Source organism: Orycteropus afer, unplaced genomic scaffold (assembly GCF_000298275.1).
Source record: "Orycteropus afer afer isolate SDZICR_OR568_19922 unplaced genomic scaffold, OryAfe1.0 scaffold00047, whole genome shotgun sequence".
NCBI classification, from domain to species: domain Eukaryota; kingdom Metazoa; phylum Chordata; class Mammalia; order Tubulidentata; family Orycteropodidae; genus Orycteropus; species Orycteropus afer.
The window spans coordinates 15,164,865-15,190,027 of record NW_006921634.1 but is presented as its reverse complement, the minus strand read 5'-3'; the positions used below and the strand labels follow the sequence as shown (position 1 = coordinate 15,190,027).

Below are 25,163 nucleotides of genomic sequence, written 5' to 3'. Positions count from 1 at the left end.
CTAACCAGACGGCTGGCGGTTCAAACCCACCAGCCACTCCTAGGAAGGAAGGTTGGGCAATCTTACTTCCGTTGTGATACTGCCTCGGAAACCCAAGGAGGGGTCGCTATGAGTCAGGTTTGACTTGACGGCGCATAACAACAACAAATGCACTAGGTACTGTAATACACATGTTGTTGTTATGTGCCATCGAGTTGGACTCGACTCATAGCGACCCCTCCTTGGGTTTCTGAGGCAGTATCACTACTGAAGTAGATTGCCCAACCTTCCTTCTGAGGAGTGGCTGGTGGGTTTGAACCACTGACCTTCTGGTTAGCAGTGAAATGCCTTAGGCACTGTGCTACCAGAGCTCCCTATAATATACATAATCTCACTGAATTCTTCTGGTCACCCTATGAAGCAAGCATGCATCTCCTTATTGAACACATTCAAAGACAAGAAGTGACTTTTCTGAGGTGTTAGCACTATTATGCAAACATCAGCTCAACAGATTTTTAAGCCCACAGCTGGCTTTGAGGGTCTGAGAAGGGGAAATCTAAATAGTGAGAAATCATCTAAAGCATGCCTGCTAGTCTGATATGCAAAAAGCCAAGACACTGACATGTCTGCTAGAGAAACTTTCATCATTCAAAACAAATAATTTAACATTCATTACATTTGACAAACTCTGTTAAGTTCTTTTTCTCAAAAGTACTCCAAACTTTAATATGTACATTATTTAATATTTATCTTTTCCAGGTACAATTATTTGGATATGGGGGAAGTAAATCTTGATTTAGACTGGGCCAAACACAAGGACTCCCAAGATTTAGAATGGAGACACCAAAACTCTTTATCTGTCTGCTGGATACTGAAAAGGCAAATCATGTAAAATCAGGGATGGTGTAACCAAATATGCTAAAGCTGAGAAAATCTGGAAAGACAGATAAGAATGAGGCAGATGCAAAGAAAAGAAAAGTGATGAGAGACGCTCCAAAATGAGAAGGGAGAGATATGTCAGTCCCAACTTTTTGGTTCCTGGTGGCGGCCCGTGAAAAGCCAGACTCATCTACTGCCAAGAAATTCTCTGAGACATCTCTGAGTCTTTGAATAACTTCTCATTTTTACTGAGCTGGATTTAGGCACCTTGAAACCAAAAATAACTAATTAATAAACATTTAGAAAATGGGACCCATCTTTGACAAAAGACCAAATTGTTACACATAACAAGATAATAATTTTAAGTATCATGGTAGTAAATAACATAATTATTTGCCAGAGAAATAAATGGAGATAAAACCTTTGGCTACATACTACTTAAAAAAAAAACCTCATTGCCATCGAGTTGGATCCGACTCATGCCACCCCTCCTTGGGTTTCCAAGGCAGTATCAAAACAACCAGTTTATTGAGCGATTACAGCTAAGTGACTCAAATGCCATTTGTTATAAAACAAAATTTCTGTAAGAAAGGATTCTGGATTAAGAATCCAAATATCTGGTTTATAGCATTGGTATTACCATGAATTGCCTGTGGCCAAGTCAAGGTGCTCTGGTGGTACAGTGGTTAAAGCACTTGGCTGTGAACTAAAAGGTCGGTGGTTTGAACCCACTAGCCACTCTATGGGAGAAATAGATAGCAGTCTGCTTCTGTAAAGATTTACAGCCTTGGAAACCCTTTGGGTGTTTCTGCTCTATCATATAGGATCGCTATGGGTTGGAATTGACTTGATGACAGTGGGTTTTTTGTTTGGACAAGTCACTTGCCTATTCTAGGTCCTGATTTCCTAGTTGACAAAATGAGAGGTCAGATTGCATATTTTGTAAGGTCCTGTCCATTTTACAAAGACAGATTTCTTTGAACAGAATGAATAGAAGTATAGTATACGGCTTTAAGGAGGAAGAGCATGTGGTTAGTCATGTATACCAGATTGTAAACCAAGGTCATTCAACTTTATCTGACACTTTATCAACCAACATTTCCTGTGACACTACAATGTGTAGCAATAAACTAATACAATGGATTTCTTTCATGGATTATGGAAAACACTCTTATACTCAAAGCTCATACATGTTAACAATGAAATGCCAACTCCTAATTATTACGAGCCACTGTGATGGGCTCAGATGATGATCTGGCACTTTAGTCTCAGTGGTTTAGAGTGTGTATTTCTAAATTCTCATGTTACATGTTTATTACTGTTTCTACCTCCTAATTTTTAAACTAAATCCAACTAGTTGTATCACATTATGGTAGTTACAGATTTAAAGAAATGACATAAATATGTTACCATCAAAATAAATATGAGTATGGGGAAAAGAGATTGATGAAGCTGTCTCTTGTTTACCAAAATTTGCTGACACTTCACTCCAGACTTATGAACATAGCATGCGAGCATCTAGATGTTCATGGCCTAAGTGACCATACATATTTGAAGTCTTATCTATTTAATCCTAGGATTGTTCTTGTAAGAAAGTTCTACTTGTCAATCAAATAAAATGCTATTAGAATAACTCCTTGACTCTTTCTAATCATATTAGACTCATACCAATGTTGTAAAAATTGTGTTTTCCAGATCACGGTGCCAAAATATACATATACATTAAAGCAAAAGATGCCTGTAATAACTGAAGCATATGACTGATGAGAAAATTCATTTCCACAATACAGAAAGTACTTACAAGGTCTTGTTAAGTGATTTTTACTTTATTTTGTGATTTGTTATGTATTATTTAGATATTTATAAACCATATTGCTTGGGATTACCAGATTGATAATTCCTTAAGCAGTTTTAGAAAAAAAAAACTGGTTTAAAGTTATCTGTCTAAGTAATATAGCATAAAACTACAATTACAGTGCTTTCAAGGAAAATGTACTTACTAACAGCAACAATAAAATCTTTGTGCAACTTGTAAGTCATCAGTGGTTCAGCAAGGCACCTGGAACAGAGGAAGGAAGCACATTTTAAAATGGCAATATCTCTTATTCCTGAAACACTCAGGACTTCTTTTTTTTTATTACTTTTTTTTTTCAAATTGTGATTTGGGTGAAAATTTACAGAGCAAATTCACTTTCCATACAGCAGTTCATATACACTTTGTTTCATGACATTGATCACAATTTATCGCAATGCAACAGCTCCCCTCCCACTTCCTCCTGATAGTTACCTCTTCCCTGTGTCCATCCCTCCATGTACTTCTGCCCCCTGAGCTGTCTCCCTGTGCATAAGCAGCCCTTCTTTCTCCCATGATTGTTCTCTCCAAGGAACACTCAGGGCTTCTATAAGAGTTGGGTGATTATTGCAGGTACTATGATAATGTTGTGGCATAGTGCCTAAGGCATCGGACTGCTAACCAGAAGGCTGGCAGTTCAAACTCACCAGCCACTCCTCGGAAGGAAAGTTGGGTAATCTATTTCTGTAGTGATATCACCTCAGAAACCGAAGGAGGGGTCTCTATGAGTCTGTTCCAACTTGACAGCAGTAAGTTTGGTTTTTGAGTGATGATAAAGTCCCAGTTAGGAGGCTCCAGGTAGGCCTAAACTTCTAATGTCCAATGTCCATTAGCACTTCTTGTCACAAATATATTAAAAAGGAAGAGTCAGAGACTCTTTTTTCTTTGTGAAAACTACTGCATGACAGGAATAAGCACTTTTCAGTTGTGAGGGTAAAAATGTAACAAACAAACTAAAAGACTCAAAATTCAACTTGTTATTTTAAACAAATACATGAAAATCATGCAGGGGGAGACAGCTCGGGGGGCAAGAGTGCATGGGAAGGAAGGACACAGGGAAGAGGCAACTATGGGCAGGAAGTGGGAAGAGAGCTGTTGCATTATGGGAAATTGCAGTCAATGTCCCGAGACAAAGTGTGTGTAAACTGCTGTATAGAAAATGAATTTGCTCTGTAAACTTTCATCCAAATCACAATAAAAAATAAAAATAAAGAAATACATAAAAATTATAGAAAGATAATAGCATGAAACAAAAGATATAATTTAGTATTCACAAAATATAGGAGACTTTTCAGGTCCTTGTTAGAAACACAAACTACAAATTAGAGAGCACTCACTAAACACAAATGCTATTTCACTGCAAGTAACCAAATTGAGCTAAAGAGTGAAGCTTGTGCCCACAGACCTCATGATATCATCTGGTAACTGTCCAAGGAGGAGAGTGAAAACTCACATCCAGAGTACCAGGTGTTAAATCCTCCTTACCTGAGGTAGTTTTTCAGCCCACTTGTTATTGTCTTATTGTCCCATAGTTCAATATCAATATCAATATCAGGAGGGGATTTTGGAGCTGAAAAGAAAAAAAAAATGAGTTTAAAATGTGAAATATCAAATGTCACTTACATCTTTAGCAAGATAGATGCAAATAAATGTAGGTTAAAAGAGAAAGGCAGTTATCTCTTAGTATACCAATAGAGCTAACTTTAGGATTGTTGTTTGTGTGAGTTGGTATGAAGCTCATTGACACTGTACATAAAAGAGATCTTGAGAATTAATGGCCTACCAAATCAAATTGTTGCTGATTTTTAACTTATATCAGGTATGCTTCTAAGTCATTTATATGGACTGACACATCCAATCCTCAGTATTCTTATTAAAATATCTGGTACTGTTAACCTCATTTTAAAAATGAGACTGAGACAAAAAGGACTCAGCAAATTACCTAATGTCACAGTGCTTTTCAGTGGTCAACTTGGGATTCAAAGTCATCCAATATGACGCCAGCATCCATGCTCTTATTACACTATACTATATTTTGTTCTTATTACACTATACTAAAATTTTACCTGGACATCTGAGCCAAAATGTGACATTAAAAAAAATGACCATCTCAAATTCCAACTGTTCATCTGTAGAAACATTAAACATGGAATACAAATAAACATTAATTATAAATATTACTTGGAAATATTCAAGGAAAAGAATGGTCTGTACTTCAAAGAAATCTATGGTTTAGATCATCTGTAAGAATAAAAAGATTAGTTAAGTAAGCTGATTCATTTAAAACTTACAAAATGTGGTATTCATGAGTTTCTGAACTTTGGAGTTCACACCTCCTATTCGGTAGAGGCCTAAAATGGTGATGCCTAACGAGAAGGAAAATCACAAGAAAATGACTTGAGACACAGCTTCCCCAGTACAGAATGTTAAAAACTCAGACTTATGCATATACAGAATTTGAAAGCTACTTATCCAATTTTGCAGTTTAACTTTAGCAAACTTACCTTGGGAATACCCATCAGACATATGTTCCTCAGATTAGACACTGAACAGTGATTTGAAAGTCTTTGAAGATCTTCAAAGCAGCAAAGTATACCTGCCTATTTTCATTTATTTGAATATAAAAAAGCATCAGAGTTGAGGAGAAATGCTCAATTGTCTTCATTTTGTAGTTGTTCAGGGTCACGGAGTCCTGCATACTGAAGCAGGTCCTCTGAGGAGCTACTGTTCTGTTCAGGGCTTATAAAGGTGTCTGGCTGGATCTCACCAGTTCTGTCAGTCTCCAAAGCCAAGTCCCTAACCTCAGTAAGAAATTGCTTCCTTATGAATACCATGACTGAGTACCAAGTACTGGTCAGATACTGGGCTCTGCTTTAACTAAACTATCTCATTTAATCCTTAAAACAGTTTTATTTTTATTTATTTATTTACTTTTATTTTTGTTTTGCATGTGAGGAAATATAATCAGGGGATTTAAGGAATTGCCTAACTTCTCAAAATTTCTAAATGGTAGCACCAAGGTTAAAGATGAGTACTCCAACACCAAATACAAGTTTCCTTTAGATATGTTTCTCTGGAAGTGAAAGAACCTAGCGGGCAACTGGGATGGGCTTTAGGAGAAAGGTCATGACTAGAGTGAGGGAAGGTACAGAAATTGTGGGAAGGGCGTAGGACAAACTCTTTAAGAATCTTATCTCCCTGATGCTTGAAATAAATTATATAATAAATAATAGACATCTAACAATAAGAAGTAAAGTGAGGTTATTTGAGGAAAAATAATGGAAAAATAGGAAGTATGAATGCAGTGTTTTTTGGCAAATTGAAGTTCCAAGTACAGCTTTTATGTATTTATATAATTCTTAAAATTAATCTCTCATATTAATGGCTAAACACATACTCATTCTATAAATATAGAGCATAACACTGTAGTTAAAATAAAGTAACTGTATCAGACAACACTAACCTCTTGTTTCCACAGCTTGAATGCATTTTCTCACAAAGTTGAACCCTGCTTCATTTAAGTACACTGAAAATAAAGGAAAACCACCTAAGTGTTTATGCTGATGATACATTTCCCCATCTGTTATCTCTGTTGTATCGTCATTTAACAGAAGAGTGATTCTTCCTGAATTTATCAAAGACTTTTGCTAGAGTATGAATTTTTATTTTGGTCTAGAAGTAGGGGGTGGGGTGGGCAGTTACACTCACCAAAGTTATAGCATCAATCTGCTTACTTAAGAGCACAGCTCTATCATAGAAGGTAAATATGTTACAAAGATCCCATCCATTCTCCTAACATTAGCATTATCCTCCAACTTCATGTTTTTCCAGATAACAGAAGCAAATACAATAATAATAAACTCTTAGTCTGTGTTGACTGTTACATTAGGAAGCCATTCACAGGTTCTTTCCCATGGGATTCTTAACATAACACTATGAGGTCAATAGAAACTTTACAATCTAAAATGATTGACTGGTTGCTGAATTCACCATGCTCTGCTCTAAGGCCTAGACTCAGGATTCTAATTTAGGTCTCCTGACTCTATGACCAATGTTCTTTCTACTGCATTTTGCAATCATATTCAAAATAATTCAAAACATGCTTAGTTAGTCCAGTAAAATCCATAAAATATTTAAAATTATGAAATAGATTTATTTTATTTTTTTGTAACTACACTTTCTTTAAATATGTTCTAATTTTCTTAAGGCTTTAGGGTCAGATCAAATTAGATTACTTTTTTAAAGAGAAAACCTTTCATTTAAAAGTACCACACAACACTCAGAGGAAAAACTCATTTTTTTAAATATTATGATAGATGTTTTAAACATTTTAAAATTTTCAACACATGTGGTAGAAATATATTTTTAATGTTCTAAATAGTAATAAAGGAAGAAATTCAAACAACAAAAAAGATTAAAACTGGTATCCATTTAAAGATGGTAGATTAAACACATTCATAGAATTCAACACAGACTCAAAGACAACAACATAAATTAATTTAAAAAAAAAATGGCTGAAAAATAAAGAGATGTGCCAGCAACATACTGAAAACTGAAGAAATCCTAGACATAGAAAACCATAGAAGCAATTGATTAAGAGAAAGGTCTAAGAAATCTATGGCCCAAAAAACTAGAGGTACTAACTTGGAAGGGTTTTTGTTATGTTTTCTTAGTTGAAAAAAGTCATCTACAGGATAATATGTCCCACTTTCTTAAGGGTAAAAATGTGAGGATATTCATGTTTCTACCTGCCTAGAAAAACTGTAAGATCTGTTTGGACTGTTGATAAGGAAGACAGGGCAAGAGGAAAACAATCATTTTTATTCATTAGATTTTGGAATTGTTTTATATTTAAATAACTAAATATTCAGTACTTTTGAAATTAAAAACAAATAGATTTAAATATATCAAAATGTCAAAAGTAAAACATGTATTTCCACCAACAGGAACTGGTTTATTTATTTCTGTGTTCCAAGTGCCCTAGGTCAAGTGAACAGAACTCAGTGAATGTTTTGGGTGATCTCAATGTACAAGAATAAAAAAATCATTAAATTTGCTTTTATGAAACACTAACCAGTCTTAGGATAAATCAAGTTTTATAAAAAAAGAAAAGAAAACAGTGGTCATCAAGAATAAACTAGTTTTGCAGCTGAGTCGATTCCTCCTGAAGGCGGCCCCAAAAGTACATAGCAGAATTGCTCCATAGTGTTTTCAAGGCTGTGACCTTTCACAAGGAGATCACCAGACCTATCTTCCAAGGCATCCCTGGGTGGGTCTGAACCACTAACTTTCTGACTGGTAGTTGAGCACTTAACTTTTTGTGCCATCCAGGGACTTCCAAACTAATCTTGTCAGAGAATAAAATAGTGGAGATCAAGAAGTGAATACCTGCTTCCAGTAAACCAAAATATTAAGCCTAAGGACATAAATTCATATACTTTAAAATATTATTGTGTATAAGAAACAAGGGGAATGAAGAGGTGAGAAATTATTGATTTCCATTTTTAACAACAACAATACAAACAAAAAGTTTAACCAGACAATGAGACAATAACAGCTTTTGAATCAATTAGGAATAATTCCTAACGTTTACAATGTTTGATCCTTGAGGTCACACTGTTCAGTTTTTCAATAAAAACAACCATTTATTAAAAAAAGAGAAAGCAATTTACATTTTGAAAATTTCAACACAACTTGCCTTTGGCAAAATAAATGAAGAAATAAACTGAAGAAATAAAACAGAATTTCTTTCTTACATATCCACTTTGAGAAAAACAGCAATAACCGGGCTGTATCTCAAAGGTTTACTGGGCTATTGGGCAGAGGCATCTTGTTGTTGTTGTTGTTGTTATGTGCCGTCGAGTCAGCCCTGACTCATAGCGACCCCTCCTTGGGTTTCCAAGGCAGTATCACTACGGAAGTAGGATTGCCCAACCTTCCTTCCGAGGAGTGGCTGGTGGGTTTGAACCGTCAGCCTTCTGGTTAGCAGTCAAGTGCCTTAGCCACTATGCTACCAGAGCTCCCTTAGTCTACTGTAATAAATTGGAATCATGCATTCATTATATAGATTAATCTATAATCTAATTGCCAGATCATTCCTTAGATGCCAGTGTCTCATGTGTTCTATGGATCCTGTACTTCACTCTCTTCATGCAAATAGCTGTAATACTTTCAACTAGCTCAGAATATACTGTGTTGGCAAAATTTACCATGCATTTTTTGCTTGTGATCATTAGCCATTAGAGAGATACAAATTAAAACAACAATAAGATATCATCTCACCCCAGCAATAATAGCAAAGCTGAACAAGACAGAAAATAACAGATGACAGAGTTTAGAGAGGCTGGAACTCTCTCATACTGCTGGTGGGACTATAAATGGTACAACCACTTTAGAAAATGGTATAGTACTTCCTCAAAAAGTTGGAAAGAGAAATAACTTTTGCTCTAGCAATCCCACTACTAGGAATATATCCTAAAGAAGTGTTATCCAGGATACAGCCAGATACATGCACACCCACATTCATCACAGCACTATTCACAATAGCATAGACAGAGAAACAGCCTAAGTCCCCATCAACGGATAAACGGATAACCAAACTATAGTATAAACACACAGTGGAATACCACGCAACATAAGGATTGATGATGCATCTGTGAAACACCTCATAATGTGGATGAACTTAGAGGGCATTACGCTGAGTAACAGAAGTCAATTTGTATGAGTTCATTATTATAAAAAGTTAAGGAAAGGTTTACATAGGGAAGGACACTTCCTTTGTTAGTTACCAGGGATGGGAGGGGTGGGAGGGAAAATTGCTAGCTAGTTAAGATACATGTATTGATTTGTGTGAAGGGAAAGGCAATATAATAAATGCATGAGATCAGCAAATGTCACTAGGAAAAGGAAGACACAGAGAGGTGCACAAGAGGTACAGACAACAAACATAAATACTATTACATATGCAATACTGCATTATCAGTAATAGCAAACATTAATCTATTGGTGGATACACAGGTGCACAGGCAACATGATCAGGTATGGGTAGGTGAATGGGAACATACCCATGACAATATATAGGTTTTATACTGATGATATTTGTACATACATATTTGCATGTGCTATAAAAAAAAAAAAAAGTCCATATATATAATTGAGCTAATAGAGGGCAAAGTTCAGATAACTTTTTAGCCACATCCAAGCAGTATGTGCTTGAGGGAGTGACTTGCTGAGCCTGGAGGCTTGGAACCATGGTTGCAGCAGACATTAAGCTCAATTGGCACAACATAGTACACAAAAACGTTGTTCTACCACCTACTTTGGTGAGCACTGACTGGGGTCTTAGAAGACTGCGAGCAGCCGTCTAAGATGCATCAATTGATCTCTGTTCGTCCGGAGCAAAGAAAACTGAAGAAAATCAAAGGAGCATGGAAACAGTTAGTCCAAGGGACTAGAGTACAATGGGAATCTCAGCCTCCATGACCCTGAGACCAGAAGAACTAGATGATGCCTGGCTACCACTGTCAACCACTTAGAAAGGGATTAGAATTGTAGACCTGGATACAATGGGAGAAAAATCAAACAGAATTAAAAAACACAAAACAGACCAGGATTACTGGTTGGATAGAGACTGGTGAAACCCCCGAGACTATGGTCCCTAGTTACCCTTCAGGCCTGGAATTGAACTCACTCCTGTGGCTCTCTCTGCCAAACAACTGACAGGCCAAGGAATGAACAATTATACTAGGGAGATGCACTCCTTAGAACAATCAATGATGGGAGATCAGAAGGGCAGCATTTGTACAGGGCAAAAGCTTGGGAGGCAGGCATGCATAGGAAATAAGGCCACAAGGAAAAAGTAACCATGGGGAGGATATGGGAAGAAAGCTGTTGTATCATGGGAATTAAAATCAGTTTCACAAAACAAAACATTTATGAACTGGTAAACGGAAAACGAATCTGCTCCATAAAATGTCACCCAAATCACAATAAAAAGTTAAAAAAAAATACCATGCATTTTTGTTTTATTTCCTTTGAAAATTTTTAGGTATTGCCTAAAAGAGTGTAGGACGATTCCTTGATACAGAAACAGTACCTACTTTGTTTAGAGATAGGCAGAACTGGGATTGAGTCCCAGCTCTAGCACTTACTGCTGTATGAATGGGAACATGCTTATCAACTTTTATGAACGCTAGTTGCTTCATTTATAAAATGGGGGGAATGATACATGTTAAACATTTGCAGAAAGATTAAGACAAAACCACATAAAACATTGAAGAGCACCTAACAATAGAAAAGCTTAAATAAATGCTAGTTTCCTTCTGCCTATGTGCCTGTCCACTGCTATACGAATGAGAACAGAAGAAAGGATAAAAGAAACCAATCATGAGATCTAACTAGATGAAAGAGACAACAGATACTCTCACACTTACTAGTTATGTTATTGGGAAAGGTTTTAATCTCTCTATGCCTCAGATTCCTGATCTATAAAATAAGGGTGAAACAGTACCTCCATGAAATTGTTTAAAGACAAAATGAATTAGTATTTGTAAAGCTCCTAGAATAATACTTCATACATCGTAAGTGCTATAGAAGTGTTGGCTATAACCATTATCATTATCATCATCATCATTACCATCACTGTTGGTTAGAGGAGACTTTATAAATCTGCATACATCAATTTAATGAACCAGGTATTCTTTGGGCATGGCTGATCACTGGGGTTTGGATTGTCGGCCAAAAGCTTTGACTTTAAAAGAAGTATTACATTAGTTATCTTAAAAAATATTTTGAGTCAGAGCTTTGAACTGTTTCTTTAAAGAGACATCATTCATAAACTAAGTGGACCCTGTGAACTTAACTGACCACTGAAAAGACAGCAACAAGTTGGCTATTAAAAAATGCTCCCTTGTTATATTTCAATAAATCACAATGGACAAAAGTGTCCTTTCACTGGAATAGAAGAGACTGGTGTGAATGACACCGTGGTTGATGGGGATTACTGCTCGCCCATAGTTTTTACTCCTTCCTGCAGGAAGATTCCATTTTTCAGCACCCTTGAAGATAGCCTGGATCCTGTAAATAGGCTCTAACCAAAGAAAAGTGAATGGAAGTAGCTGTGTCATTACTGATAAGATACTAAAAGCCAGTGTGCGGCTTGCTGTTCTTTCTCTTTTTTTTTTTCCTTCCTTATTCCATATGCTTGGGTTCCAAGGTGAAGACTGTAGGAGAGAGCCACAGCTGATAGGACTACTGTAAGCCTCTGAGATTTGAGGATTACTGTTACCACAGCATAACTCAGTTGATTCTGATTTAATTATGTGTGAGTTAGGCAATCTGTGTGGCAAAAAGGTCTCATTGAAATAAAACCAACCCCAAATAATTAGCTTTTTCTTCCCAATCTGGAATATGTCTTGGGGAGGGGGTAGTTTTCACATGAAGACTGCAAAAGGCAACAGTGGCAGGATCCACTTGTGGTTGCTTTGCAAAATACTATTTAACAATGCTTTCACTTGAGCACACAAAAGTTTTTGTTGTGGTCTGAGCAGAAGAGGACTATCCACCTTATTGTTGTTGTAGTTATGTGCGGTCGAGTAGGACCTGACTCATAGTGATCCCTCCTTTGGTTTCCAAGGTGGTATCACTACAGAAGTAGATTACCCAACCTTCCTTCCGAAGAGTGGCTGGTGGGTTTGAACTGCCAGTCGTCTGGTTAGCAGTCAAGTGCCTTAAGCATTATGCTACTAGAGCTCCTAATCCAGTTTAAGCAAGGGGGATACAACACACTTTGTTTCCCAGTGATTTGATGTAAGATCCAGTCAAGAGAAGTAATGTTCCTGAACCCTGCAGAGGCAAGTCAAGGACAAACTAATTTTGCAAAGAAAAATGAGCCATTTTCCAAGGTCATGAAGGAATTACTATATTGACTATGTCAGGGTTAATAAGAGTTAAACTAAAATAGGTTATCTATAGCTTAAAAGGAACAAGGAGCCCTGGTAGTGCAACAGTTAAGCATTCAGCTGCTAAAGGAAAGGTCAGCAGTTCAAACCCACCCAGCAGTTCCACAGTGGAAGGACTTGGCCTTCTGATTCTGTAAAGATTCCTGTTGTTGTGTGCTGTCAGGTCAATTCTGACTCTTAGTAACCCTATAGAATTAGGAGAGCTGCCCCAAAGGGTTTTCAAGGCTGTAAAGCTTTATAGACGCAAATAGTGACATCTTTCTTCCACAGAACTGCTGATGGGTTCGAACTGCCAACCTTTCAGTTAGCAGCTGAATGCTTCATCACTGTGCCACCAGGACACCTTCCATCAAGATTACAGCCAAGAAAATCCTACAGGGCAGTTCTACCCTGTCACATGGGCTCATTATGAACTGAGGCTGACTCAGTAAATAACAATGACAGCTTAAAAAAGAAAAACTGGGAACACCTTAGTGTTTAAATGAAATGCCAAAAAAAGGGTTATTACTAAATTAAATGAAATCAAGTCAGTCTTTAAAAAGGTTGATAATGTATGATAGTTCTTCTTCAGTCAAGGACAAGCAACAGTAGAAAGTGGAGCACTCCATCCCACACCAGAGAAATCTGCATTGTTGACTCAGGGCTCAGTGACTGACCCAGATCAAGTTATTGGTTTGTATCAGACTTGCTTAAGTGCCTTCTCTGACTGCTTCTCCAGGGTTAGTACTTAGGACCTAATAGGAACGACTTGTGTGAACTCCTCCCCAGTCCCAGGCCATGCCACCAAATTTAGAGAGATCACAGGGATAGTATAGTAAGACTGATACAACCAAATGCCCCATATTGAAATCCCATAATATTAATGATGCATGGGCTTCAGGAATAGAAGCAGAAGCCAAAGTAACTTGAAGAACTTAATTTATTCAGCCAAAAGTAAAATCTAAGCATTACTTTTTTTCCCCCTCCTCCAGAACTCATTCAGGACTGAAGCTTTCATTGAAATCCAAATAATGTTTCCATACAGCAGTTTCACAGCACAAAAGCTATTAATCTCAACGGAACTCAAACACCCATGAGAAAAGAAAAAGAATAGTCTTACATACAGCTAACAAAGCAAAAGTCCTTGTACCTTCAACTTCCTAGTAATTAAAAACCCAGCATGTCTTACAGATATAATCTACTTGGCCTTCTAGCACATTCTCAGGTTTGAACAAAGAAAGCAATACTTGTCTTTAATTTCGAATTCACTTTTCTAATCTTCCATTTCAGATTAAAAGATCCTCTTATCATAGATAAAAAACAAATATCTTACTATATGTGACTTGACAGAAATAGAAAAAAGTATACTTAATGCAGTCCCTGAGTGGTGTAAACTGTTTATACATAGCTGCTACCTGAAATTTTGGAGGTTTGAGTCCACCCAGACTTGCCTAGAAAGAAAGGCATTATAATCTATTTCTGAAAAATCAGCCATTGATTGAAAACCCTATGAAGCACATATATGGGGTCTCCATGAGTCAGAACTGCATGAGGGCAACTGGTTTTTGTTTTAATTTTCATTAAAATGAATGGTGTTTGTGATACCCACTGGGCTTTCTCCTTTGCCCCTGCCCTGAAGGAACAGCAGTTGGTTAAGACTCAATAACCCTGGCCCAAATTGTTCTTTCCCCAGCACTGCCCTTGAAGAACTCTGGAGTTATAATCTTCTTCCTGTGTCTCTGTGATGCAAACAAAACTGTATTTGATCAAAGGCCTGGAGGAGCAGGGGGTGAAGGAGGAGGATATAACCTAGGGCCATCTGAGAACTTCCAGAACTAAACTATCTAAACAACAGTATGAAGCTTAAAAACATTCCAGACAGATGGCCATTGCTTAGAACAAGAAGAATGAGCTTATTTTATTTTATTTATTTTTATTGCTGGGGAAAATACGTTCCCTAGACATACATGCAGGAAAGGTCACTGAAAACAGTGGCAGAAATTTAGAGTGCTGGAAAACTTAAAAATTTTCTTCTGCTCCAAACCCATTGTTGCTGAATCAATTCCAACTCGTGACAACCCTGTGGGTTTCCAAGGCTGTAAATCTTCACAGAAGCAGACTGCTACATCTTTCTCCCACGGAGCAACTGGTAGGTCTGAACTGTCAACCTTTTGCTTAGCAGCTGGATTTTTAACCACTGTGTCACCAGGGCTCCTCATATCTTCTGTTCCAATCTCTTTGATTTTGTAGATGAGGACTGAACTTAAGCGACTTTCCCATTACATGGCTAAATAGTGACTTTTATTAGAGTAAACATCTGCTAGGGAGAAGGATTTCTTTCTTTTTTTTTTTTTTTTTTATTCACAGTACCTGGATAACAAACAGGTGCATAACAGAACACTTGTTGAACTGAATTGCATGACAGAGTTAGAGCAAAGTGCCAGGCTATATCTTTAGGTTTACTGGGCTATTCAGCAGAGATACCCTAGTTCACCCTTATCAGCTGATATCACAACTCTTACTTGCTCCAGCTCTACAGCTGAAAAGCCATCACACAAAATTGATGCTTGAATGAGGATGAGGCTCAAGGCATCAACAGAGAACAGAGAACACCTAGAGAAAGAAAACTGGGAAGAAAAATTGGCCGCCTTTGCCCCACTGATGACTAGTCACATGATGGAGGGCATGGCTGTGCCAAGAAAGATAATTTATATCTTTGAAAAAGCAGTTCAAATGGCAGAATTATGAACTATTTTTTTAAACAAAATATCCCAATGGTACAGCCTGAGAGAAAGTTTAGTTTTGATCTTACGTGAAGGATTTCTGTTTAATACTGATGGCAATCACTACTATCCTAAAAACAAATTAATCCCCAAAGTTTTCTAACTTCAAAATAGGATATTGTGGCATCACTTACAACCAAAAAAGCATTTGTGGCTTTCATATCATGTAATTAGCAATGTTTAGTTTTTTTTTATTTGATGCTTTTTCAAGATGACTCAAGTTTTTCTTTTAAATTAAGTTACACGAGCCTCATGTATGGCATGTGCACTCTGAAAATAGAGGGTAACCACAAGGTAGAGAGAATTTTCCATGCCAGGCTTGTAAAGAAAATTTCATTACTAAACAGTCACAGTGTAGTTTTAACTCTTCATCTTGCGACATATGTTCGCTGTACATTAATGGTATGTATGTCTTAGGACCTATTTTAGGACACCAGATAGTTCTTAAGGGGCCCTGGGAGCGCAATGGTTAAGTACTCAGCTGCTAAACAAATGGTTGCCAGTTTGAACCAACCCAGAAACTCTCGCTTCGCTTCGTGGGAGAAAAACCTGGTGATCTGCTCCTGTAAAGATTACAGCCTAGAAAAGTTTATGAGGCAATTCTGCTCTCTCACATGAAGTCACTACGAGTCAAAATCAACTAAACGGAATCTAACAACAGGTACTTCTTTCTCTGTTCATAGCTTTTAAGGTTTTCTGTGAAAACACAGACATTATGACTACTTTTAATGGATGACACTCAAAACAATTTTTACCTTCCTAGGCTATAGTAATATTTTTAGCTGTTCAAACACACATACACACACACACTTACTCCAAGCAAAACGGAGTATCCAAAGGATAGCAAGAGCATTTTAGAATTGACAGAATCCATCTGAATTATAGAGAATACAAAGACGTATTTATCAAGGTGAAAAAGCAATCAATGTTAGCAACAGTTTCAAATAGCAATTGTGAGAGAAGTTATACACCAAATTTGACATAAGTAGGGGGAAGTCTAATGTTAAATAAAATGAATCACAAGATCTTAAAAAACAGGAGGAGGTGGAGAGGCTGAACTTAAAGAAAGATATAAGCTGCTATGAATGCAATATGACTTATCTGAGACTTAAGAAAGAGATCTGATTACTCTGCCATCACTGGAATATGATTTTGAACTGAAACAACAAATACAATTCTGGATATAGAACTAGGGAGAAAACAAGCCCCTTACCTTGCTCCTAAGTATCTGAAGTACTGTGGGGCTTTCTGATAAGTCTTTGAGACTATTAGATCGCTACAAAAATGGTGGTTGATAAGTCACATGGCAAAGAAAAAGGGGTGGAATAGCAGCCTGAGTAAGAGATGCAAAGTTCTTTTAATAAATTTTAGGCCTTGAAGGAGTAGGACTTTTAAAATTAAGATACAAACACAAAATCAAAATCTGAGGACTATGAAAGTCCTTCATCCAGTCTGAGAAGCAGGTCATTGTGGGGAAAGGCACTTCACTGTATTTTGATTGTGCTGAGGAATGGTAAGGAAGTCCCATTCATGGGAGCTGGCAGTACCAGGAAGCCTACCTTATAGTCCCTGACAGGTTAGTTCCAAAATTACATTCAGTCCTATGCCTATGTTTCCCTTACTGGTAGCACATGCCATGTTGTTGTTGTTATTTGCTGTCGAGTCGCCCCGACTCATAGCGACCCCTCCTTGGGTTTCCAAGGCAGTATCACTATGGAAGTAGGATTGCCCAACCTTCCTCATGCCATAGTCCTGAGTTTTTGAGCAAAGCAGTGGTACTATTTGGGTGACTAAATCTGAATCCTCAGGAAAGTATAAAAACAAGCAAAAAGAAGTGTAACTGTGCAAAAATTGGGTGTATACCAATGCAGTAAGACCTTTTGAAATCATTATGCAATTTTGTGTAATTTGTTTAGCATGTTTAGAATATTTGAGAGATGTTGATCTCTGCGTTTGCAAGCTGATTTACTAGATTACAAAGTTGTTTGGTGCTTAGGAAGATTTTACTGGTCAGTAATGCAAATTTTTCCTTTTATGTTGAAAGTGTCTTAATCATTTATCTTTGATTACCAATAAAGAAAGAAATAGAGGTCCATCAATGTATAAATGGATAAACGAAGTGTGGTGTATATATAGAATGGAATATTATTCAACCATATAAAGGAGTGAAGCACTGACACACGCTACAGCTTGGATGATCCTTGAAAACATTATGTTCATTGATGGAAACCAGACATAAAAAGTCACATATTGCATGATTCTTTTTATATGAAATATCCAGAAGAGGAAGCCATAGAAATCCAAACAGGAATAGGAGTCCAAAGAAAGCAGATGAGTGGTTGCAGATTAGTGGGGATGGGAGGAGGAAAGGAAGGAAAATCAGTGCTTACTGGGTACAAGGGTATTTTTCTGGGGTGATAAAGTACATTTTGAAACTAGAGAGAGATGGTAGTTAGGTAACACTGTGAAGACACTAAACACAACTGAATTGTACTCTTTAAAATGGTAAATTGCATGTCACATGAAGTTTAAAAATAAAGAAATAAAACTGGGAATTTTTAAAAACATGTAACAGTGAAAAATATTTTCCATAATTCTGAAATGAATCACCACAAAGTACTTAATTTAGTTAAAATGATAGGCTTTTTTATACACTCGATATGACTTGCAAATGAGTGTTGTCCCTACTTTTGATTTTTAAATCATTCTTACTTGTATTTTAATAGAAATCTAAAAGTCAGGGCTATTAAGTCTGTTTCAAAAGTAAATTTAGAAGACATGAGAGAAATTCAATTGAATTAGAAAAATCTTAAAATTGCTTTAAAAAGTATACACATAATTCTAGAGAAAAATACACAAACCAATTTTAAATATAGAAAAACTTACGTAAATAAAGTACACATGAAAATACCTTAAACTAACCAAAGATAAAAGGTAGCAAGAAGGTGGTAGGTGTTTAGAGAGAATTAAGGATATGTTGGAAAACATATAAAAAGAATGGTTTTATATCAAGAATTCTGTAATAATTCAGTGAAAATATGCTTTCTTACATATTATAGGTACATGTGTCACTGACAAGATGCTTGATTGTAACCATTCCAGGTTACTATCCCCTCAAACCAACACAAAATAGTTACGTTTTCAATCTTGCACTTTTGAGAAAACTGGAGCAGGGAAAACAAGATAAAGAAGTCCTTTACTGATATAAAAAGCAAACTAAATATCAACTGCCTCAAAACTATTTCCGACATAATGCAGAGCTAGTACCGATAAGGAAATAAAAACCAAGGAAATAAAAATTAATTTTCATTACTGTATATCCTTAGCTACTGGTTCTTGCATAATAAAAATCTTCTTTGACTAAAGATTTCAAATTTGTTGCACCGAAGATCAATGGTATTGTTATAGGTTGAAGTGTGACCCTTGAAAGATAGGTTGAAGCCCTAACACCTGGTATCTGTGAATGTGACCTTATTTGGAAGTAGGATCTTGGCAGATGAATTACTTATGTTAACATGAGGTCATACTGGAGTAGGCTGGACCCTAATTCAAAAGAAAAAGGGGAAGGCCCTCAACAGAATGGATTGACAGAGTGGCTGCAATGATGGGCTTAAACATAGCAAAGATTGTGAAGATGGTACAGGACCAGGCAGTGTTTCATTCTGTTGTACAGAGGATTGCTGTAAGTCAGAGATGACTTGATGGCTCCTAACAACAATAGTCTCCACATGAGGAATTCTAGTGGTGCAATTCTAGTGGTTAAGTGCTCAGCTGGTAAGCCACGTACTGGCGCTGCAGGAGATAGACCTGAAGATCTGCGATTGCAACCTAGGAATCCGTATGGGGATGTTCTACTCTTCATATAAAATGAGGAGAGAAATACAGAGAGACCCACAGGGAAGACAATCATGTGAAGACAGAGGCAGATATTGGAGTCAGGCTGCCTGGGACCCCCAGAAGCCAGAAGCATCAGGGAAGGAATCCTTCCCTAGAATCTTCAGAGTATAGTCTGGCTACAGCTTGATTTCAGACTGCTAGCCTCCAGAGTGGTTACAGGATAAGTTTTTGTTGTTTTAAACCACCTACTCTGTGGTGATTCATTATGGAAATCCTAGGACACTCATACAAGTGTGTTTCTATTATTTTCCCAGAGCTACTACCTATTTTATAAAATTAATGTCACATAATAGCCTTGTGATAAAAATAGCTACATAATAAAATTTAAAACAATTATTAAAAACAACTTACTTTCTTCTTTCTTGCTAATAATGGCAGGCAGAGTGTAAATCTAAAAAAAGAAAGATGGCAATCAATTATTAGCAGTTAAGGACCCAGCGCAAAAAATTAGCAAAGCGATGTATAAAGGGAAGGTCTTACTTTCAAGGTCGAGCAACTGCTGTTTCCACAACACCTTCTCTCTGCTCTGTCACCCAACCTCTTTCCTGCAGTGACACCAACCTTGCATGCCATGACATCCAGTCCCTGGCTGCCCTATCCTGAGCACAGATCCTGCCTTTCCCTATGATTTCTATATACCAATCTTGTCCTCAACATGACTCAGTATACTTTCTCCATCTGTTTAGTGTTTTGTTCTTAATGTGCACAGTCTTAACTGCTGTTTCTTGACATACCGCATCGTCTTAAGCATACACTTGAGGTCAGGGATTCTTAACTATTTGTGGTGAAGAAACAAGTTTCTATTTTTTTGTTTTGTTTCATTCTTTTTTTTTTTTCATTTTGAATAGACTCACTACAGACTCACTACTGTAAAAGTTAATAAAACTATTGTATAAAACATAGTAACAAATAGATGTGAAGCCTATTTTCTTATTATTAAATTCAACAGCCTTAAAATGATTATCAAATTGCTATAAAAGTTTCAAAAGGCTTAATCTCAAGTTCTGTGCACATCTTCTGCACACAGTTCTGATAACATGGTTTGAGGGAGGGCTGGCATATGTCCTGGGGCCACGTTCTGTGTGGCAGTGTGTTACCGCACAGGTAGCTTGCTCTGGGGTGTCTGCAGGTTCTTTGCCTTCTGAAGAAAGGTTCTCAAGGGACATTTATACTGTCCTCTCACCCCTCTTCATAAAGTACACAGTGACCAATGAATTATTCTGTTACATAAAAAGAGCCACTCCCATATTTGTAAGCATATTATCATATCAATGTCAAAACAACTGTTAGAAAAATGGGACAAAGAATGGAGGGGAAAATGGCATGCCAATGCAGCTGTATCAAATAATACTTCAAAATATGGTCTAAGCTAGAGGATTAGTTCTCTGAAACTTTTTTTTTTTTTTCCCTACTGATTCCAGTGTCCTGCACAGCCTTTGGGGAGAGTGGGCACTCAATAATTATTTATTGAATAATGTAGTCTAACAAGTGCAGACAAACTGGTGGGTTATGAGAAGTTAAAAAAAATAATCCCTGAAAAACAAGTAAGAAAGTATGTGCCAAGGCAACGAACACTAGAAAAACAGTAAAAGTTAACTCCTTGAACTTGCTACTTTAACCTTTGTACTTACATTACATACATGAAAAGAAAAAATTCAGAGGCAGATATTGGAGTCAGGCTATTTGCAATTATTAGAAGTGACAATAAAACTTGAATTAGAGGATGTGTCATATTCTTACTGGTTCCTTTCCATCCATGGCTTCAAGCCAAAGTTTCCTATTAGCTTCTGAAAAGGCCTGCAATGTGATGATCCCATGCCTATTAAAAACAAATATTTTGTATATTTAGTTATTCTTGAAATGTCTTTAAAAATGTATCAGTTTTAGATATATAATTAACTATAAAGGTAAATTTTGAAGAAAAAAGGGAAAGATTAAAAAAAAGACAAGAAAAAAGGAGAAAAACAAATGATTGAGAAAGAATGAAAAGAAAAATACTGACTTATAAAAATCACTGTGGATGCATACACTAAAACATTTTTAACTCTAATAATTGCAAGTGGTAACATTATTACTTTTTTTAGGTATAGATTGTTGGAAGAAGGCTAGTTTTAAAGATTTACTCTGAAATGACTAAAAAGGAAGAAAAGATATATTCACAAATTTCAAAACCATCTAAATATTCCACAAAATGAGAATGATGAAGTATATGTCCCCATGTAATACAATCTAGTCATAAAAAATCATGATGACTATGTATAGTATGTTGTTGTTGTTGTTGTTATTTGCCATTGAGTCGGCCCCGACTCATAGCGACCCCTCTTTGGGTTTCCAAGACAATATCACTACAGAAGTAGGAATGCCCAACCTTCCTTCCGAGGAGTGGATGTATAGTATGGAAAGCCTTATATCATAACTAGTTAATTATTGAAAAGATACTAAAGCCAAAGTTTTTACCCATACCATGATATTAAAATGTATTCACCTAAAAACAATTATGTCCTATACATCCAGTCTGTAATGGTTATTTGCGGATGGACTTCAAAGAAAGGAAAAAGAGAGAGAGGAAAAAGATAAAAGGGGGTTGTGGATTCTAAGAAAAACGAAGATATGAAATCCTAGAAATAGTAGAATTAGAGAAGTAATTTAGTTAACATATGCAGGCAGCCTAGAAAATGAGTTTCAACACAAAATCAAAGGACTCTGTGAAGAAAAACATTAAGAAGAAACTTTCATTATATACATGGCATGATTAAAATTCTGGAAAAACTGAAAATAGAGACACACATTTCTTTTATAAATAAGAAAACAGGTCATTAGAATGACAGGGAAAGGAAAATATATATAAAGATCAAGACAAGTAAATGTACCATCACCTTTCCTACCCACCATTGTAATGATAATATTCAATGACAATAATAAAATTAATAATGACTATCAATATGTGTTGACTATTTACCATGTGCCAAGTAGTGTATTATAAGTAAGCTTCCTTATATTATATCATTGAATTTTCACAACAACCCTTTGAGGTAGGTACTTATCATCCTTAGTTTACAGATGAGATAACTGAAACACAGACTCTACCAAGGTGCTCCAAAGTTTCAAAAGTAAAAAAGTGTTGAAATAAGATAAGAAAAAGTACCAACATGTCATTATTTCTCTCCATCAAAATTCTAAATGTCTACCACACATTATTAAAACAAATAAAAAAGTTCAGCAAATATGCTAATTATTGTTGTTGTTGTTATGTGCCGTCGAGTCGGCCCCGACTCATAGCGACCCCTCCTTGGGTTTCCGAGGCAGTATCACTACGGAAGTAGGATTGCCCAACCTTTCTTCCGAGGAGTGGCTGGTGGGTTTGAACCGCCAGCCGTCTGGTTAGCAGGCAAGTGTCTTAGCCACTATGCTACCAGAGCTCCCATGCTAATTATAGGAGATATATATATATATATATATATATATATATATATATATAAGCATTTTCTATAGCAGTATCAAATAATTAAGAAAAAAAAATATGTAATGAAAAGGATGTCATCCAAAATTGCAAAAAAGAAGGTACCCAACAAGAAACCTTAATAAAATAATAATAAACATATTTAAAATCTTTAAGGAGAGGTCAATTCTCTGTCAATTAATTCATAACTTTAATGCAATTCCCATAAAAAATCCCAGAGGGTATTTCTGGGGAAAAAAGGGGTGAGGATGGACTTAATAAGCTGATCCTAAAAACAGTAACAAAGAATATAGAGCCAAAATAGCCAAGACAATTTTGAAGATGCATAAGAAATGGGGCCTTACCCTGCTAGATAGCTACAAGCTATGGAATACATAGAGTATAACACCATATATAGCATGTATGCGCATGCACAGACACACAGCATAAGCTAGAGTATTCAGAAGAGCATTCCAGCAACATAGGGGGAAAAACAGATCAAGAGACAAAACAGAGAGCAAAAAGCATACCTGTTCTTATTTTGTTTTTATTCTATTTGTGTTCAAACCATAAGGGTGAAGACCTAAACAATCTCATTCAATTATAAACTCAGATGTACAACACTGATGTCTCTTCCAATACCCTATAGATGATTACCCAGAATAGTGTTTTGCACACAGTAGGCCTCCTTATTGCACTGAACTGTGGTATTCCCCTCTGTGCCTTACTATTCCTTAGAAGCAAGGCCACCAGGCGTCAAAACCGATGAAAAAAGATGACCTCTGAGCTATGAAAAGTGCTGTCAAGTTCCTTCATTGTGGACAGGGACCTCAAGTCCAGTCTATGTACTTTCCCTTAATACAGTCATTTATACTGATTTTCCAGATTCTTGAGTGATGTGACTTTTTCTTGGCATTCTGTGTCTTATTTGCCTTTTGAAAGTATCATGAATTATTATTTGTTAAATGAATATGTGAAAGAATGATATGAATATGCATATGGTTTTAAAAGACAGAGACTGAAAAATAAGCACTTTAATGCTGTTTCTTATTTGTAGCACAGACAGAAAAAGAAATAGTTTATTTTATCAAAAATATAGTGAAAAGAAAAGCTCAAACCTTTCAACTACTTCTATGTCAAAGCAGAATCGCTTGTCAATGGAATCTGTCTTTCGTCGGATACACGATTTTAATTTAAACATTTCTGGTGAGCTAGTAACGAGGCCATTCTGAAATAAGAAGGGCACATATTAACATGATGACAATTAATTTAAAATATATTAAATATACTATTTAAAACTACTGCATTAAAATGTTAACACAGAACATAGCTTACAGATATATGTCAAAATCACACCCAATATCTTATAAACACCAAGATTTCTTTTCTAATGTTAGGTGGCCAAGTATAATATCAAACAATTTGTAAATAATCACATATACACATTTTATTCAAAGAATTTTATGACATTTCTGTTTAATACCTTTCTATACACTTACTTATTATTACCTACATTTAATTATATCATAATGTATCTACACACTTTCTTAGTACTGTGTTCGACCAGGTGTGAAATCTAGATTCTATAATAATTTGATATATAGAATGCTTGTTAGGACACAACACTGTTATTATGAATTCTAATTCCTTGAAATGCTAGGAGATTAGTATAGTATGTGTGTGCATGCTCGTATGCACATGAATGTGCATGTTAGAGCCCTATACTGAAGCCTAGCTCAAAGTCTCAAAAGAGCTACTAGAATAATAAAGTTCTAATATATCCTTGGTATATTGTTATTACTATCATGCTTACCATGTGATTGCTATGCTGGTAACTGCAACTCTACTACTAAAACTAAAACTTTTTGGACAGAATCTAATATAGATCTAATTCACAGGAATTGTCTTCTATATTTAAAAGATGTCAGTAAAGGAAACATCTATGCGATGGCAATACCTGGTTAATTTTATTTTTGATTGCAAGGCTCACAGATTTATTTACAGAACTTTGGCATGGTCTACTTGTATAATTAGCTCACTGACTGTCATGTAGGCTGACTTTCTGGCAATATCTACTATTTTGAAATCCAGAGAGTAGAAACTGGATTTGTTTATAGCACTTAATAACTTTTTATGATGCGAACAATCTAAAGTTTCTTTTTCTCTGGTTTGTTCTATTTATTTTATGTCATTCAGTTTGAATTACTAGACTCTAATGAATGCCCAAGAACAATAAGTTTCAGTTGATGTATTTGAGCATGTGTCTAAGTTAGATCAACAGTCACCCCTACAATGATCTATGCCACAAATTAGCTGGGTGAGTCAATCAAATTTTATTTCTTAATTTGTTAAAAGAAGGCTGAACTAAGTGATCTCCAGGAAAACTCCCAGCCCTA

The 25,163-nt window shown here is 36.2% G+C and overlaps 1 protein-coding gene across 1 annotated transcript in view; it reads right to left on the bottom strand.

The window, feature by feature from the left end:
* Positions 1-25,163, bottom strand: part of ARHGAP42 (Rho GTPase activating protein 42) — a 392,107-nt gene that overhangs the window by 29,357 nt on the left and 337,587 nt on the right. Inside the window, exons 10-16 of the mRNA XM_007938080.1 lie at positions 23,886-23,995; positions 21,069-21,147; positions 19,680-19,719; positions 6,174-6,236; positions 5,002-5,076; positions 4,196-4,280; positions 2,859-2,917 (exon numbers count right to left, since the gene is read on the bottom strand). Of these exons, the coding sequence (XP_007936271.1) occupies positions 2,859-2,917; positions 4,196-4,280; positions 5,002-5,076; positions 6,174-6,236; positions 19,680-19,719; positions 21,069-21,147; positions 23,886-23,995 (511 nt within the window). The remainder of the gene's footprint in view (positions 1-2,858; positions 2,918-4,195; positions 4,281-5,001; positions 5,077-6,173; positions 6,237-19,679; positions 19,720-21,068; positions 21,148-23,885; positions 23,996-25,163) is intronic.